Below are 18,783 nucleotides of genomic sequence, written 5' to 3'. Positions count from 1 at the left end.
TATGTGAAGTGCTCTTCCCCCAAGAAGACCCCCACCCTGTTCCGTCAGGTGTTTGCCCAAAACTTACTCCCACAAAGAACAAGTAATAAAAGCACTTAACTAATTTCAGATAAAAAAACCCTCAGAATATACAAGAAAGAAAATGTAACCCAAGGTGAACAATATTTACAATCATGTCATAATCATACTGAACATTAACTAAAAATTCGATATAACCATAATAATTAGGAGGGAAAAGAGGACAGTAAACATAGCTAAATATTCATACTCTAAGTAGGAAGACACTTGCTAAAGTCTAAAATGAAAAGAAGGTGCCTGGGTGGCTCAGTCTGTTAAGCATCTGATTCTTGATTTTGGCTCAGGTCATGATCTCATGGGTCATGAGATCAAGCCCCACATCAGGCTCCTCATTCAGCAAGGAGCCTACTTGAGATTCTCTCTCTCTCTCTCTCTCTCTCTCTCTCTCTCCTCCTCTGCTCCTTGCCACTGCAAATAAAATGGGAAAAAATATAGCAACATAGGCATGTTCTTTATCAATAAGGAGTGAAATCTAGAAGAAGCAGAAGAAATTGTAAGCATGGCTTCTGGAAAGCTGGAGTTGGAGTCTATCAGGCATGTGCTTTGTTCCAAGACCTGCAGCCCTCTCAGAGTTTGTAAACTCCCTGCATGCATTACATGAGAAGAAATATACTAAAATTTCAGTGGCTCAAGAGCTCAGAAGATGACATGGCTAACTGGCTGGCCAGGTAGGAACTAGGGAAGAGAAAGCCCATGAAGCAAGGACTATAAGGAAGAGAATTTTACTGGATGGAGGAGGGAGTAGAGAAGAGCATCCCAGAAGGAAGCAGTGTTTGCAGAGACCTGGATGTGCAGAAAGGTGCAGAGTCTCTGAGCCATGGTGCACGAGTGGGCTCCTCCAAAAGTGATCTGACCATGAGTCTTTCCAGGTGGGTTGACCGAGATCGTTAACAGCCCATGGCATCACTGCACAGTTTACCTGTGGACCATTGTTTACAGTCTACAGATCACAGGATGCGTGAGGGGGGCCTCAGACAGCATTTTTTTTTAATTGTGGTATAAGTGACATGTAATAGTCATGGTATATCATTGCTATAGTAAGTCAGGTTAACATCCATCATCACCACACATAGTTAATAGATTTTTGTGTGTGCAATGAGAACTTTTATGATTTCCTCTCCTATCAAATCTACGGCACAATATCGTTAGCTGTAGTCACCCCAGGACTTATTTCTTTTACAACTGTACCTTTTGACGCCTTCCACCCATCTCACCCGTCCCCCTCGCCCCACACCTGGTGAAGTGGAATGGATCAGCCTGTACTGCACGTGGTGAGGGCGCTGTTGCTTCATGGACCCAAGGACCCCTGAAGTATCCTCAAACCGTCCGCATTCACAGGACCCTGTATTTCCTGACCACTTCCCTGTTTTCTTATAGTTTTCAAGCTTAAAAATAAATCTGTAGTTAATGCATAAAGAACACCTGTAAATCTGAGCTTGGTAGTAAGTCTTTGCTTTGGCAGTCTTATTTCACTTTTATAGCTAAACTGAAATAAATCCAGTGTAACTTTTCCTGCCTTAGTGGAGGAATGGTTTTGCTTGCAATTTCATGGCCTCTTCCCCTTGACAAATTTAGCTAGAATATTCTATTTGTTCCCTATGTATTTCTTACCATGAGCTTGCTACTTTATTTTACAAATAATATATAATGGCATTTTCATTATTAAAAATTATTCATGGGGTACCTGGGTGACTTAGTCGCTTAAGCGTCTGACTCTTGGTTTCAACTCAGGTCATGATCCCAGGGTTGTGGGGTCAAGCCCCACGTCAGGCTCTGTGCTTAGTGGAGAGTCTACTTGAGATTCCCTCTCTCTCTCTATCTCTCTTTCTCCCCCTCTCCCTCTGCCCCTCCCCTTGCTCAATCGCACATGCACTCTCTCTCAAATAAAAAAGTAAAATCTTCTAAAAAATTATTCAGATAGTGTAGAATACATGGAGTAGGATATAAAGTCAACCCTCTTCTACACTATAGCCCCATTTCTCTCCCAAGAGAACTCCTGGAATAATATGGGACATGGAATGGTTGGGTGGCTCAGTGATTGAGCTGCCTTCAGCTCAGGTCATGATCCCAGGGTCCTAGGATCACGTCCCGCATTGGATTCCCCACAGGGAGTCTGCTTCTCCCTCTGCCTGTGTCTCTGCCTCTCTCTCTCTCTGTGTCTTATGAATAAATAAGTAAAAATCAAAAATAATAATATAATAATAATCATCATCATCATCATCATCTGGGGCATATCCATTCCAGCAATTTTTCTATGCATTTTTAGTTGTGCAAATGCACATATAAAATATGTCATATTTTAAATATGAATGGGTAACGCCAACTTACTTTCTCTCATGAAGTAAGACCATTTCATGCCAGTACATACACTGAATTTGAATGCTTCATAGGACTCCATGCTATAATTTTACCCATTTTTTTTTTTTTGCTATTTATCCATTGTTGAGTGTTTAATTGTTTTTTTTCCAGTATAAATATCCCTGTGCATAGATCTTTGTTGCATACACAACTATTTCTCTGGGCCAATAAGAAGTACAGTTGTTTGGTAGAATGACATGGCAGACTTGAATAATGCATCCTCCACCTCAGAGAGATTCACATCCTAATCTCTGGAACCTGTGAATTTTGCTCCTTATGGCACAAGTGACTTTATAGGTGTGGTTGAGTTAAGGGTACTGAGGTGGGGAGATTATCCAGCTGGGCCCCAAATACAATGTGATGGGGGAAGCAGAGTAGGGGCAAAAGTGGATATGATGTGGGGACACAAGCCAAGGAATGAGGCCAACCTACAGTCGCTGGAAGAGGCACGCAGCAGGTTCCAGGAGGAACCATCCCTGCCCACAGCTTGACTTGAGGTCTTCTGGCCTCCACAGCTGGGAGCTAAGACATCCGTGTTGTTTCAAGTCTCCAACTTTGTGTTAATTTGTTACAGAAGCAATAGGAAGCTCTTATCAACAATATGCTCTTTTTTCTAAAGATTTATGTATTATTTGAGAGAGAGCACGAGCGAGGGAGGTATGGAGGGAGGAGAGAGAGAATCTTCAGCAGATTCCCCAAAATGGGGCTCAATCTCACGATCCTGAGATCACGACCTGAGCCAAAATCAAGTCAGACATTTAACCAACTGAGCCACTCAGGCACCCCCTACCTCCTTTTTTAAAGATTTATTATTAGAACAATATGCTCTTTTTTTAAATAAATAATAACCAGTCTCTGTCCAAAAAGGTGATTCTTGTCTATAGTTTTGAATATCACCTTTCCTATATCCTTGACATTCTTAGACATTTTCAATCATTTTAACTTGTCTAAATAAAAGAGCAAAACATTTTTCACTTTTTTTTTCAAATTATGGTTGGTTTCATTCTAATGAGATTTGGGCATCTTTTCAAATATTTAGATTTCTCTTGCCCATTGCTTATTCAGACTTTTGTTGTTCGTTTTCTTGTAAGAGAGTTTCCCTCTTTTCTTATTAAATCATAGTAAATGATTTACTTTATAAATTATTACTACTTTATAAATTTTTACTATTAATCTCCTGGTATATATATCATAAATCTTTCCTCCTTATCATTTGACTTTCAGTATTAGCAAGGAGATTTTATAATCAAATAATTGGGAAAATTCTAGTGTTTCCAAGTTAAATAGACTTCTTTCCTACAGGACTTGTTAAGGCCTGTGTTATGTGATAAGCCTGGTACTAAAAGGTGATAGAGCATGAGAAAATAAAACCTCAGGTGAATCTAACTTATGAATAGTGGTGTAAGACGCCTATATAAAATACTAGTAAATAAAATTTACCATACTGCCAACTGGCTAGTTTTCCCTATGTAAGACTATTCACGTAACTATATGAAACCCTAGATCAAAGATGAAAAGCTTCATAGTGATTTTGATATTTGATATCAATTGTTTCATCCATCTGGTGATATGCTGAATTTAAAAATTCTGTTCGAAAATAACTAGCAACTTTCCCTCATGCCTCTTTTTAAAACTTATGCCTACACTAGCTCTGAAATATGTCCCAAACCCAATCACCTCTCATCACCTCCACTGGACAGCCCTGGCCCCGGGCTCAGTCTCCTGCCTGAACAACTGTGCAGCCTGCCCTGCCACAACAAGCTCTCAAAGCAAAACCACATCATTTCACCCCCTGCTTAAAACCCTCCAGTGGCTTCCCCTTGATGTTAGAATGAAATCAAACTGCTCCCTTTTTTTGTCTGGATCCTGACCAGCTCTCCTCTCCCACCTCTATCACCCTCCTGATCACACTCTATAGAGTGGCCAAGTTTGCAGATCCCCATGCTTGGAGCAGCCCCTTTGCAGATGCCCCAGCTCAAATGTCAGCCTGCCAAAGTGGCCTTCCCAGACCTCAAGGGGTAAAATCAATCCTCAAGAATCTTCTATCCTATTAGCCTTGTTTCCATTTTGGGGGGGGGGGGGGTTAAGCACTTTCTCGCTATCCCAAACACCAAAGGTGGATCCCTGTATGTTGCCTGTCTCTCCACCTGAATGAGCAGAAGGGCTTTGCCTGTCTTGTTCCCACTGCACCCCCATTTGCCAAATGCACAATGACGTGAACCTTTAGTCCTTCATCTGTTCACCCAGCCAGGACTCATCGGCTGTTCTGGGTGCACATGATGCATCCGTGAACAAAGATCCTGCCCCTGTGAAGACTACATCCTAGCGCAAGTGAGGGGTGAGAGACAAGCATGATGACAGAGTTCTTTATTGTACAATGTGTCAGAACATGTCAGATGCTGGAGGACAGAGGTAAAGGAAGCACAGAGCAAGGAGGAGCCCTGGAGGAGGCGGGAGGTTGCAGTTTTAAGGAAGGGGATCAGCATGAGCCTCGAGATGAGAAGTTTGGGTGGAAACTGGAAGAAGAAGCAAATTCCTCAGGCAGACACCTGGGAGAGTGGTCAAGGTCAAGGCAGCAAAGGGCCTCCACAGGGGCCTGATAGCAGGAGTGGGGTAGAGAAACCAAGAGTGCGAGCCTGATATTTGCTCGCTCAAAATTCTGTCTGCCAACTGGGAACTGTTTCTTCCATCCTGTGTTCCTCCTAGTAGAACCATATCTGCCTGCCCTGTAGCCATTGGCTACAGGAGCCCCGTCTAACTAAAAAAGGTCATTTCCTAGGACATTTTTTTTTTCAAAGATTTTTTTTTTATTTTTTTATTTTTTTTATTTTTTTTTTTATTGGTGTTCAATTTACTAACATACAGAATAACACCCAGTGCCCGTCACCCATTCACTCCCACCCCCCGCCCTCCTCCCCTTCTACCACCCCTAGTTCGTTTCCCAGAGTTAGCAGTCTTTACGTTCTGTCTCCCTTTCTGATATTTCCCACACATTTCTTCTCCCTTCCCTTATTTTCCCTTTCACTATTATTTATATTCCCCAAATGAATGAGAACATATAATGTTTGTCCTTCTCCGACTGACTTACTTCACTCAGCATAATACCCTCCAGTTCCATCCACGTTGAAGCAAATGGTGGGTATTTGTCATTTCTAATAGCTGAGTAATATTCCATTGTATACATAAACCACATCTTCTTTATCCATTCATCTTTCGTTGGACACCGAGGCTCCTTCCACAGTTTGGCTATAGTGGCCATTGCTGCTAGAAACATCGGGGTGCAGGTGTCCCGGCGTTTCATTGCATTTGTATCTTTGGGGTAAATCCCCAACAGTGCAATTGCTGGGTCATAGGGCAGGTCTATTTTTAACTGTTTGAGGAACCTCCACACAGTTTTCCAGAGTGGCTGCACCAGTTCACATTCCCACCAACAGTGTAAGAGGGTTCCCTTTTCTCCGCATCCTCTCCAACATTTGTTGTTTCCTGCCTTGTTAATTTTCCCCATTCTCACTGGCGTGAGGTGGTATCTCATTGTAGTTTTGATTTGTATTTCCCTGATGGCAAGTGATGCAGAGCATTTTCTCATATGCATGTTGGCCATGTCTATGTCTTCCTCTGTGAGATTTCTGTTCATGTCTTTTGCCCATTTCATGATTGGATTGTTTGTTTCTTTGGTGTTGAGTTTAATAAGTTCTTTATAGATCTTGGAAACTAGCCCTTTATCTGATATGTCATTTGCAAATATCTTCTCCCATTCTGTAGGTTGTCTTTGAGTTTTGTTGACTGTATCCTTTGCTGTGCAAAAGCTTCTTATCTTGATGAAGTCCCAATAGTTCATTTTTGCTTTTGTTTCTTTTGCCTTTGTGGATGTATCTTGCAAGAAGTTACTATGGCCGAGTTCAAAAAGGGTGTTGCCTGTGTTCTTCTCTAGGATTTTGATGGAATCTTGTCTCACATTTAGATCTTTCATCCATTTTGAGTTTATCTTTGTGTATGGTGCAAGAGAGTGGTCTAGTTTCATTCTTCTGCATGTGGATGTCCAATTTTCCCAGCACCATTTATTGAAGAGACTGTCTTTCTTCCAATGGATAGTCTTTCCTCCTTTATCGAATATTAGTTGCCCATAAAGTTCAGGGTCCACTTCTGGATTCTCTATTCTGTTCCACTGATCTATGTGTCTGTTTTTGTGCCAGTACCACACTGTCTTGATGACCACAGCTTTGTAGTACAACCTGAAATCTGGCATTGTGATGCCCCCAGATATGGTTTTCTTTTTTAAAATTCCCCTGGCTATTCGGGGTCTTTTCTGATTCCACACAAATCTTAAAATAATTTGTTCTAACTCTCTGAAGAAAGTCCATGGTATTTTGATAGGGATTGCATTAAACGTGTATATTGCCCTGGGTAACATTGACATTTTCACAATATTAATTCTGCCAATCCATGAGCATGGAATATTTTTCCATCTCTTTGTGTCTTCCTCAATTTCTTTCAGAAGTGTTCTATAGTTTTGAGGGTATAGATCCTTTACCTCTTTGGTGAGGTTTATTCCTAGGTATCTTATGCTTTTGGGTGCAATTGTAAATGGGATTGACTCCTTAATTTCTCTTTCTTCAGTCTCATTGTTAGTGTATAGAAATGCCACTGACTTCTGGGCATTGATTTTGTATCCTGCCACGCTACCGAATTGCTGTATGAGTTCTAGCAATCTTGGGGTGGAGACTTTTGGGTTTTCTATGTAGAGTATCATGTCATCGGCGAAGAGAGAGAGTTTGACTTCTTCTTTGCCAATTTGAATGCCTTTAATGTCTTTTTGTTGTCTGATTGCTGAGGCTAGGACTTCCAGTACTATGTTGAATAGCAGTGGTGAGAGTGGACATCCCTGTCTTGTTCCTGATCTTAGGGGAAAGGCTCCCAGTGCTTCCCCATTGAGAATGATATTTGCTGTGGGCTTTTCATAGATGGCTTTTAAGATGTCGAGGAATGTTCCCTCTATCCCTACACTCTGAAGAGTTTTAATCAGGAATGGATGCTGTATTTTGTCAAATGCTTTCTCTGCATCCAATGAGAGGATCATATGGTTCTTGGTTTTTCTCTTGCTGATATGATGAATCACATTGATTGTTTTACGGGTGTTGAACCAGCCTTGTGTCCCAGGGATAAATCCTACTTGGTCATGGTGAATAATTTTCTTAATGTACTGTTGGATCCTATTGGCCAGTATCTTGTTGAGAATTTTTGCATCCATGTTCATCAGGGATATTGGTCTGTAATTCTCCTTTTTGGCGGGGTCTTTGTCTGGCTTTGGAATTAAGGTGATGCTGGCTTCATAGAACGAATTTGGAAGTACTCCATCTCTTTCTATCTTTCCAAACAGCTTTAGGAGAATAGGTATGATTTCTTCTTTAAACGTTTGATAAAATTCTCCTGGGAAGCCATCTGGCCCTGGACTCTTGTGTCTTGGGAGGTTTTTGATGACTGCTTCAATTTCCTCCCTGGTTATTGGCCTGTTCAGGTTTTCTATTTCTTCCTGTTCCAGTTTTGGTAGTTTGTGGCTTTCCAGGAATGCGTCCATTTCTTCTAGATTGCCTAATTTATTGGCGTATAGCTTTTCATAATATGTTTTTAAAATCGTTTGTATTTCCTTGGTGTTGGTAGTGATCTCTCCTTTCTCATTCATGATTTTATTAATTTGAGTCTTCTCTCTCTTCTTTTTAATAAGGCTGGCTAATGGTTTATCTATCTTATTAATTCTTTCAAAGAACCAACTCCTGGTTCTGTTGATCTGTTCCACAGTTCTTCTGGTCTCGATTTCGTTAAGTTCTGCTCGAATCTTTATTAACTCCCTTCTTCTCTTGGGTGTAGGATCTATTTGCTGTTTTTTCTCTAGCTCCTTTATGTGTAAGGTTAGCTTTTGTATTTGAGTTCTTTCCAGTTTTTGAATGGATGCTTGTATTGCGATGTATTTCCCCCTTAGGACTGCTTTTGCTGCATCCCAAAGATTTTGAACAGTTGTATCTTCATTCTCATTAGTTTCCATGAATCTTTTTAATTCTTCCTTAATTTCCTGGTTGACCCTTTTATCTTTTAGCAGGATGGTCCTTAACCTCCATGTGTTTGAGGTCCTTCCAAACTTCTTGTTGTGATTTAGTTCTAATTTCAAGGCATTATGGTCCGAGAATATGCAGGGGACAATCCCAATCTTTTGGTATCGGTTCAGACCCGATTTGTGACCCAATATGTGGTCTATTCTGGAGAAAGTTCCATGTGCGCTTGAGAAGAATGTGTATTCAGTTGAGTTTGGATGTAAAGTTCTGTAGATATCTGTGAAATCCATCTGGTCCAGTGTATCATTTAAAGCTCTCGTTTCTTTGGAGATGTTTTGCTTAGAAGACCTATCGAGTATAGAAAGAGCTAGATTGAAGTCACCAAGTATAAGTGTATTATTATCTAAGTATTTCTTCACTTTGGTTAATAATTGATTTATATATTTGGCAGCTCCCACATTCGGAGCATATATATTGAGGATTGTTAAGTCCTCTTGTTGAATAGATCCTTTAAGTATGATATAGTGTCCCTCTTCATCTCTCACTACAGTCTTTGGGGTAAATTTTAGTTTATCTGATATAAGGATGGCTACCCCTGCTTTCTTTTGAGGACCATTCGAATGGTAAATGGTTCTCCAACCTTTTATTTTCAGGCTGTAGGTGTCCTTCTGTCTAAAATGAGTCTCTTGTAGACAGCAAATAGATGGGTCCTGCTTTTTTATCCAGTCTGAAACCCTGCGCCTTTTGATGGGGTCATTAAGCCCGTTCACATTCAGAGTTACTATTGAGAGATATGAGTTTAGTGTCATCATGATATCTATTCAGTCTTTGTTTTTGTGGACTGTTCCACTGAACTTCTTCTTAAAGGGTAATTTTAAGAGGCCCCCTTAAAATTTCTTGCAGAGCTGGTTTGGAGGTCACATATTCTTTTAGTTGCTGCCTGTCTTGGAAGCTCTTTATCTCTCCTTCCATTTTGAATGAGAGCCTTGCTGGATAAAGTATTCTTGGTTGCATGTTCTTCTCATTTAGGACCCTGAATATATCCTGCCAGCCCTTTCTGGCCTGCCAGGTCTCTGTGGAGAGGTCTGCTGTTACCCTAATACTCCTCCCCATAAAAGTCAGGGATTTCTTGTCTCTTGCTGCTTTAAGGATCTTCTCCTTATCTTTGGAATTTGCAAGCTTCACAATTAAATGTCGAGGTGTTGAACGGTTTTTATTGATTTTAGGGGGGGATCTCTCTATTTCCTGGATCTGAATGCCTGTTTCCCTTCCCAGATTAGGAAAGTTTTCAGCTAGAATTTGTTCAAATACATATTCTGGCCCTCTGTCCCTTTCGGCGCCCTCAGGAACCCCAATTAAACGTAGGTTTTTCTTCCTCAGGCTGTCGTTTATTTCCCTTAATCTATCTTCATGGTCTTTTAATTGTTTGTCTCTTTTTTCCTCAGTTTCCCTCTTTGCTATCAACTTGTCTTCTAGGTCACTCACTCGTTCTTCCACCTCGTTAACCCTCGTCGTTAGGACTTCTAGTTTGGATTGCATCTCATTCAATTGATTTTTAATTTCTGCCTGATTAGCTCTAAATTCTGCAGTCATGAAGTCTCTTGAGTCCTTTATACTTTTTTCTAGAGCCACCAGTAGCTGTATAATAGTGCTTCTGAATTGGCTTTCTGACATTGAATTGCAATCCAGATTTTGTAACTCTGTGGGAGAGAGGACTGTTTCTGATTCTTTCTTTTGAGGTGAGGTTTTCCTTCTAGTCATTTTGCTCAGTGCAGAGTGGCCAAAAGCAAGTTGTATTGGGAAAAAGAGAAAAAGAGAGGAGAGAAAGAAGGAAAGAAAAGAGAAAGAGAAAAAAAAAGGGAAGAAAAAGAAAAAAAAAACGAAAAAAAAAAAAAAAGAAGAAAAAGAGAAAGAAAAAGAAAGGAGAAAAAAAAGGGGGTGGGGGAAGGAAACAAATCAAAAAGCAAAACAAAACAAAAACAAAAACAAAAACAAAAACAAACAAACAAAAAAAGAACCACCGGGGAGTATCTTCTGATTCTGTGTACTTTAAGTCCCTTGGCTTCTCCTGGAAGTTGTCCGTCTAGCTGGTCTTCTGGGGGAGGGGCCTGTTGTGCTGATTTTCAGGTGTTAGCAGTTGGGGGAGCTGCTGTGCCCCTGCCTGGTGCAGGGCTCAGTGGGGGTTGTTTATCCCGTGAGGCCCCAGGAGCAACAGCCCCAGTGACGGGGCAGCTCTGGAAACCTGGATTCAGCTCCGGCAGGAACTCCGTCTGCAGGGCCTGGAGGCTCCGGGGCGGGGCCGCTGATGTGCTCAGCTGGGGCAGGAGCGTCCTTGCTGTCCTGGGCCCTCCCGGCCTCTGCCTGTCCCGGGGGAGGCGGGATCCTGGGCTGTGTCCCGGCGCCCTGTGCTCCGGAGCCTGCGCTGGTGGATTCGCGCTCCCGGGCCTCGCAACCCCCTCCGCGGAGCCGCCGCCCGAGCCCCTCCGAGCTGCTCCTGGAACCGCGCAGCCCCCTCCGCACGGAGCCTCCTCCTCTGCCCGAGCCCCTCCGAGCTGCTCCCGGGGCCGCGCAGCCCCCTCCGCGGAGCCGCCGCCCGAGCCCCTCCGAGCTGCTCCTGGAACCGCGCAGCCCCCTCCGCACGGAGCCTCTTCCTCTGCCCGAGCCCCTCCGAGCTGCTCCCGGGGCCGCGCAGCCCCCTCCGCGGAGCCGCCGCCCGAGCCCCCTGAGCTGCTCCGGGTCCCGCCGTGCGCGCTGCAGCCCTTAGGGAGCTCGGCGCACTCTCCTGGGCGCGCAGTTGCTCTGTTACTGTCCCCGGGAGCCCGAGGGCATCCTCGCCCTCCTGGGTCCTGCTCCACCTCCCCGCGAGCCCCTTTCCCCCGGGAAGGTCGGTGCAGCTCCTGCTCCTCCGGGACGGGGCTCTCCTGTCCTGGGGACACTCGCCCCGGCCTCAGCCCGGCTCCTCACAGGGCCCCTCCCCCTTGGAGGCCTTTGTGTCTTTATTTCTTTTTCCCCGTCTTCCTACCTTGATAGAAGCGCGAACTCTTCTCACTGTCGCATTCCAGCTGGTCTCTCTTTAAATCTCAGGCCGAATTCATAGATTTTCAGGATAATTTGAAGGTTTTCTAGGTAGTTTGGTGGAGACAGGTGATTTGGAGACCCTACTCCTCCGCCATCTTGCTCCTCCCCCTTTTTCAAAGATTGATTGATTTAGAGTAAGTGTGCAAGTGGGAGGAGGGGCAAAAGGAGAAGGAGAGAGAGAATTTCAAGCAGACTCTTGGCTGAGCAGGGAACCCAATATGGGACACGATCTCAGGACCCTGGGATCATGACCTGAGCCAAAACCAAGGGGCAGCCACTTAATCAACTAAGCCACCCAGGCAACCCCACCCCCACCCTGTCCCATGGACATTTTTATTTCCACTTGCATTGGAGAAAAGGTCTCAGTCCCTCCTGGGTGCAAAGTGATGGCCATGACCTTGAGCTGCTGACCCCCACTAATTCCAGGCGATTGTTGGACACCCGTGTTGATGAACACCTGCTGCATGCCGATTCCTGGGACCAGAGCGACAGTGGTTAACAAGATAGATGAGACCATCCCTGTTGTCACGAAGGAGAGGAGATGGAAATTCAATAAGGAAAGAGTAGTGATCATTTCTGATGGCCCCAGGTTCTCTGCAGGTCATCAGGGTGCTGCTAGGAAATGATGAGAAGGGGAAGTCTTTCCGAGTGGGAGACATCTGAACTCTAAATTGAGATCTTGACAGATGAGAAGGGACGGGCCATGCAAAAAGCTTAGCAAGAAGTGGTCCAGGTAGGGGTCCTGAGTTGGGGATGAGCTTGGCAGTCAATGTGCTGGGAGGAGGTGACCGTAGCTGGAGCTTGGTGACACATGGAGAAAGTAGCACAGAGTGAGGGCAGAGAGGTAGGTCGTATGCCTTGCAACGCGAGGAAGCTTCTACACGAAAGAGAAGCACACACAGGGAGAAGCAGCCACAAGAGAAGATCCAGAAAGCCCGTAGACACTCCAAACACAGCTCCACTCGTCCTTACAGCCAGCTCCAAGCTCATCCCCATCACAGACATGAGCGAGAAAGTCCCCTCTGTACTTGGTCTTTGGTCACTACTACCAAAAAGTTATGATTAATTTATCGGGAGCGATAAATATAAAAAAGACTGGAAGGAATCACACTGAAATATTAACAGTGACGTATCTGGGTTGTAGAATTCCATTTCATCTCCGTACATTTTTATATCTTCTTAATTCATGCTGAACTTCTACTGGTTTAAAGTCATGGGGTTTTGTTTCTGATTATATTTTCTGACCCTGCGCCCTGTGCCCCAGTGGAGGCCACCACGGCAGGTATGCTAGCACACCATCCTATGTATAGTGTCCTTCTATCCACCACTGCCCATGTCACCCAACAGGTTTTCACGACCAAATGTGGAAATAGTTTCAGAAGCAAATGGAGCATCTTCCCAGGTGCCTCCATTAGGTGCAGGAAGTAATCCCCCTCATTTGTAGATTTCCAGGCCCAAGGGCACCCCAAATCCATTTGGCACAGGCGACCTAATCCTTAAAATCAAGATCTTCCCCCACTTGGGGCCCCTGGGTGGCCCAGTCAGTTGAGCATCTGCCTTTGGCTCAGGTCATGATCAAGGGTCCTGGGATTGAGTCCCACATCAGGCTCTTTGCTCAGTGGGGAGTCTGCTTCTCCCTCTCCCTCTGCCTGATGCTCCCCACTGCTTGTGCTCTCTCTCTCAAATAAATAAAATCTTTTAAAAAAAATTCTCCCCCCCCATAAAATCATTCCCAAAAAGCAAGTGCTTTTGAGGTCACATGGTACTCACTGATGGTCGCAATAAACCTGAAATCAACTGTACGTGCATGTATGACACAGCTTCACTCATAGATCCAGGGTGCCCCTACTCCCAATTTACAGATGGAAACACAGAGGCCTGGGAAGTCGAAGTGACATGCCAAGGCCAACCCTTTTGGCCCTATTTTCCTAGTGCAAATGGTGATTGGAGCAGAGGACAAACCCACATCCAAGCAGGGGCAGTGACTATGCCCGGCTTCCAGGCTGAATTATTTCTTGGCAGAAAACGTCAGGACAGTCAAGTGTAGTTAGAACAGGCTCATGGAACAAAGAAGTTTAATTAAAGAAAAAAACAAAATTTGTTGGGTTACAGGGCTATTCTCTTCGATCCAAGATGGGAAATTAATTTATAATAACCTTATCTTTTATTCAGGGCATGCTGCCTGTTTCAGAGTATGTTGGCATCCTGCTATTTTTCTGTTGAATGTGAAATAATTGTGTGTTTCTAATGGGCAGCGAGTCCGCTAAAGAGCTGAACAAACGGAGCCGAGTCTTGGGCTCGCCATGGGGCGCGTCTGAAGCCACTGGGGGGAGTAGCTTTCGTTTCCCTCTGATGAGTCATGACATTTAAAATTCAGAGGGCTTAATGGGCCTCAAGGCAGCCTTTTCAGAATGGTCATTCTAGAACCCACGTGCTTTCGTGGCGCATTCGTGTTTTTCCTGACAGCCTCCTCCTCTGTCCTCAGACCAACCTGACCGAGCTGAAGTCGTTCGGGGCCCCCCCTCCAGCTGTCAGCAACGTCACGGCCGCGGTGATGACCCTCACGGCCCCCGGGGGCAGGGTGCCCAAGGACCGCAGCTGGAAGGCCGCGAAGGTCACCATGGCCAAGGTGGACGGTTTCCTGGACTCCCTCATCAACTTTGACAAGGAGCACATTCACGAGAGCTGCCTCAAGGCCATCCGGCCGTACCTGCAGGACCCGGACTTCAACCCCGAGCTGGTGGCCACCAAGTCCTACGCGGCCGCGGGCCTCTGCTCCTGGGTGGTAAACATCGTGCGCTTCTACGAAGTGTTCTGTGACGTGGAACCCAAGCGCCAGGCGCTGAGCAGGGCCACCTCGGACCTCACTGCCGCCCAGGAGAAGCTGGCAGCCGTAAAAGCCAAGATTGCTGTAAGTGAGGCTGGAGGGCCCTGACCACGACCCCTGCCCTGCCAGGTGGCCTCTGTGCAAACCACACACTCCCCCATTTCCCAGCGCCTAAGCAGCCCAGGTTTTATGGTTTTTTATTTTATTTTTTTAAAGATTTTATTTATTTATTCATGAGAGACACAGAGAGAGGCAGAGACAAAGGCAGAGGAAGAGAAGCAGGCTCCCTGTGGGGAGCCCGATGCGGGACTTGATCCCAGGACCCCAGGGTCACGACCTGAACCAAAGGCAGATGCTCAACCACTGAGCCACCCAGGTGCCCCAGCATCCTGGTTTTTAAAGAGAGGCAGGAAAACCAAAGTGGGATGCCAAAGCTCCTGATTTTTCAAGAGAGGTACCATTTCCTCTTCCTCGAATACTGTATAGTCCATACGAGATAAATCCACCAGACCTTTGGGTTTATATTCTCTATACTGTTCTGTGAAAGCTTTTAGAAGCAATAGTACATTATGGTTTGGGGGGTGGTCCCTTGACCATAAATCTAAAACAAGGAGGGTCATTAGCTTTTATTAACCTCCCAGTGATGGTTTGATCAGCTCTGCCTCTCTCTGGGCTGAGGAATGGGGTGTTTGTGGACCTACACCTGTTTAGGAGAGAGTCCCCTTGAACTTCACCTTTGCCCTTAAAATAGGTGCTACCAAAGCAAGATTAGAAATCGGGACCCCATGAGATAGCAGAGTGGTTGAAAATGGAATCCAAGCTTGTACCATTTATGGACGTGTGACCTTTACAAAGGTCTTTAAAATGCCCAAGCTGGGCAGCCCGGATGGCTCAGCGGTTTAGCACTGCCTTCAGCCCAGGGCATAATCCTGGAGACCTGGGATCGAGTCCTGCATCGGGCTCCCCACCAGGAGCCTGCTTATCCCTCTGCCTGTGTCTCTGCCTCTCTCTCTGTGTCTCTCATGAATAAATAAAATCTTTTTTTAAAAAAAAATAAATAAATAAAATGCCCAAGCTTCAGTTTCCCGAAGCAAAATGGACACAGTAACATCTCGCTTAATGAGAACACAGCGAGGACAAAAGGAGGGCATACTTGCAGATCCTGGCCCGTAGCCCACGTGGCGCTGGGGCCACTGCCATGGCCACGATGACCACTGCTGCGCTACCTCTACCCCTGTCCCCCTCTTCCCTCTACACATGCTCTCACATGTGTGCACAAGCCCTGGGGACCAGGCACTCCTGTCATCAAGTTCAATCCCAAACCATTCCTTGGATCTTTCCTTCCCGCTCATGCATCCCAGGCAAATAAGATTCTTGCTGCAAATTAGTCATGATGGTAGAAAGGGTTTTACAAATTAGAAGTAAAATTGCAGATATGCCGCACGCTTCACACAACATGGGTTTATGGATTGCTAGATTGAATTCTGTGGCTGGTTCAAAGAACCTTGCAACCCATGTCTCTCCAAAGAAAAGATACTTTGGTGAAGCAGCTAATCTCTCAGCATGCTTGCTTTATAAATCCAGATGTCCGAGGGTCAGTCTAGAACAGGTGATAATCACTGTAGCACTGGCCCTCTTCAAGGAGCACCATCACATCCCCATGACTAATTTTTAAGGGAAAAAGCCTCCCGATAATTTTCGTATTCTGCAGTTTCTCCCAGAAAAAACATTTTAAGAACTGCATTTTCAAGGACTTTTTTTTTTTTTTACTCAAGTTATTTTAACTAAGGGAACATTTGGTGCAAAGGGAATGTTTTCAAAATGTTGATACCTATTCAGTAGCCAACATTCACATGATGGGCCCACTCAACCTGTGAAAGCAACAAGCATATCTTTCAAATACTTGGCTACCTTAGGAAGACACTTATTTTCTGCCAAAATGTTTTTTGAAAAAATGTATTCTTGCTTCGAACAACTTCCTCTCCATGCTTTGCTTACCCACATGCCCGTCGGCATCCCGAGAGTTTCGGACACTCCACCACTGAGGACAGAGAAGACGGGCTGACACCCAACCCTAACATGGAAGCCAACCCAGGCGAGGAAATTCTTCCCTCTGTGACATGGAGGCCGTCGCCGGCCTTCTCCAGTCCTCAAGCCTTATTTTTAGGATTTTAGGATACTTCCAAGGAAAGAATATTATATTCAAGATAAAGTTAAAAAAAAAAGCATATTTCCAAACAGATTATAAAATACATGAAACATGAGTAGTGGTAGTGGCTGTTATATGTGGGTGGTATATTTTGGATGGGTGTGCTTATAGGTGTCTTCTTTTTTTCTATCATGAGCATATATTAATGTTATGATTTATAAAAATAATAGTAATAAAAACAAGCAAGGCATTTTCATGGAGCATATACTGACACATAAGTAAAGTATCAGAGAAAGGTATCTAATGAGAAACAACAGTCTCTGACCCTTTGCATGCTTGTGTCTGTTTCAAAGGACTGGTCATGCTACTCAGAGCCTTTATACTAGTGCCTTCAATGAGTTTCATTTGGCACACACATGGTCTTTGTAAATGATTTCATTAACTGCCAGTATTTAAATCAACAGGAGATTTTCATAAAAATCTGATTTCTGGCCAGTCTTAAAGAAATCAGAAGATTCCCAAACATCATGAACTGACCCTAGAGTTGAGTAGCACCTTCCTATCCATCCAGTTTTGTCATAGGTCCCGACCAACGCCAGTTTTCTTTTTCCAATGCCAGACTCATCCGACCAGCTCACATCATCTCCCCGCAGCCCCTGCTCATCTGAATGTCACCCATACTATGTTGACATCCCTGTTTCTTGATGTACCTTATGCAGGAAGATTGACTTTCTGCTGGATGGGGCTCTAAGAGGTTCATATGCATGTCTTCTCGATATCATCATAACAACTACTTCAGGTTAATGTAACTTGTATTTCTTGCTCCAGCACATAGGCAGCTTCCCTGGAACTTCCTGTTTTCAAGATAAGATTATTACCTGTTTCTTCAGCTTTCTCCAACCTCCCACAGTCCAACTTCAGTTATCAATACTGATTGTTACATTTGCTTTAGAATCACCAAGACTCAAAACATCTTCATTCTGTCCTGTGACCAAAATTAAGTGTCCCATGATCTGTTCACTGGCTGATGGGGAAGGGTGAAAAATCAGTCAATTCCATTTGCATTCTATGAACCTGCCTGTATTGTTCTTAGGAGACCTAAATAGTACAATTTCCTTTTTTTTATGAAAATTGCTCTTTATTATTTATTAGGTAACAATCCACAAAATGCTCTTTGAGCTAATAAACAAATTCTGAAAACGTGAAGGATATACAATAAACACATAAAAATCACTATTTTTATACGTAACAATTGAATGATCCAAAAAAGGTGATTAGGAAAACAATTCTTTTTTATTTTGGGGTAGTTGACACACAGTGTTCTATGAGTTCCAGGTGGGCAGCACAGTGATGTGACAAGCTTATATGTTCTGCTATGCTCACAAGTGTAGCTACCACCTGTCACCACATAGCGCTATTACAATATCACTGACTGTATATTCCCTATGCTGTGCCTTTCATCCCTGACATTTATTCCATAACTGGAAGCCTGGACCTCCCACTCCCCTTCACCCATTTTGCCCACTCCCTCCTCCCCTCTGGCAACCATCAGTTTATTCTCTGTTTGTATAGGTCTGATTCTGCTTCTTATTTAAAACAATTCTACTTTTAATTCATTTCCTTTTTCAATGCAATCTTTCCCCCTCCCCCTGGGATTTCTACTTGCCTTTCGTTTTTTTTTTTTCTCTGCCATTAATTCCTTTTGCTTAGCCTCAATTACTCTTAAACTCTCCATGCAATTCAGTATCCTGCCACTTCCATTTTTGCCTCCAAGACTTTCCTCTCTTGTCCCAGACTCAGAGCTCCAATCAGTGTTGGAGAGCGAACATGTTCACTGCTGTCTCAGGTTGGTTCCAGTGACTTCTGGATCACTTGCTTTCTCCTTCCTTGATTTCTTCTCTAGCTTGCTGGAGCTCACTCTTAAGTAACTTTCTCAGAAATGTTAAGTAAGAGGTAAATTTTCTGAATGATTTTGGTCTGGAAATGCCTTTATTTGATTTTTAAACTGACCTGACAATTTTGCTGAGTACTGGATTCTGATGCTAATTTTTCCCCCTTAGGACACTGAATGCCTTACCCTTTTCTTAAGTGAGTAGTCTCATAAGCAGTCAGGGTCCCATTTCTTTGTCAATGCACTGTGTTTCTACCTTTCTGGAAGTCTTTCCATTCTTTTTCTTTTCTTTTTTTTTTTTTTTAAAGATTTTATTTATTTATTCATGATAGTCACAGAGAGAGAGAGAGAGAGA

General features: G+C 44.0%; 1 protein-coding gene across 1 annotated transcript in view; it reads left to right on the top strand.

Moving 5' to 3' along the window:
• The window catches only part of DNAH9 (dynein axonemal heavy chain 9), a 336,893-nt gene that overhangs the window by 222,159 nt on the left and 95,951 nt on the right, over nucleotides 1-18,783 (top strand). Inside the window, exon 50 of the mRNA XM_072821109.1 lies at nucleotides 14,047-14,472. Coding sequence (XP_072677210.1) covers nucleotides 14,047-14,472 — 426 coding nt within the window. The remainder of the gene's footprint in view (nucleotides 1-14,046; nucleotides 14,473-18,783) is intronic.

The sequence above is a fragment of the Canis lupus genome, chromosome 3 (genome assembly GCF_048164855.1).
Source record: "Canis lupus baileyi chromosome 3, mCanLup2.hap1, whole genome shotgun sequence".
NCBI lineage: Eukaryota > Metazoa > Chordata > Mammalia > Carnivora > Canidae > Canis > Canis lupus.
This window is presented reverse-complemented; position numbering and strand designations above follow the sequence as displayed.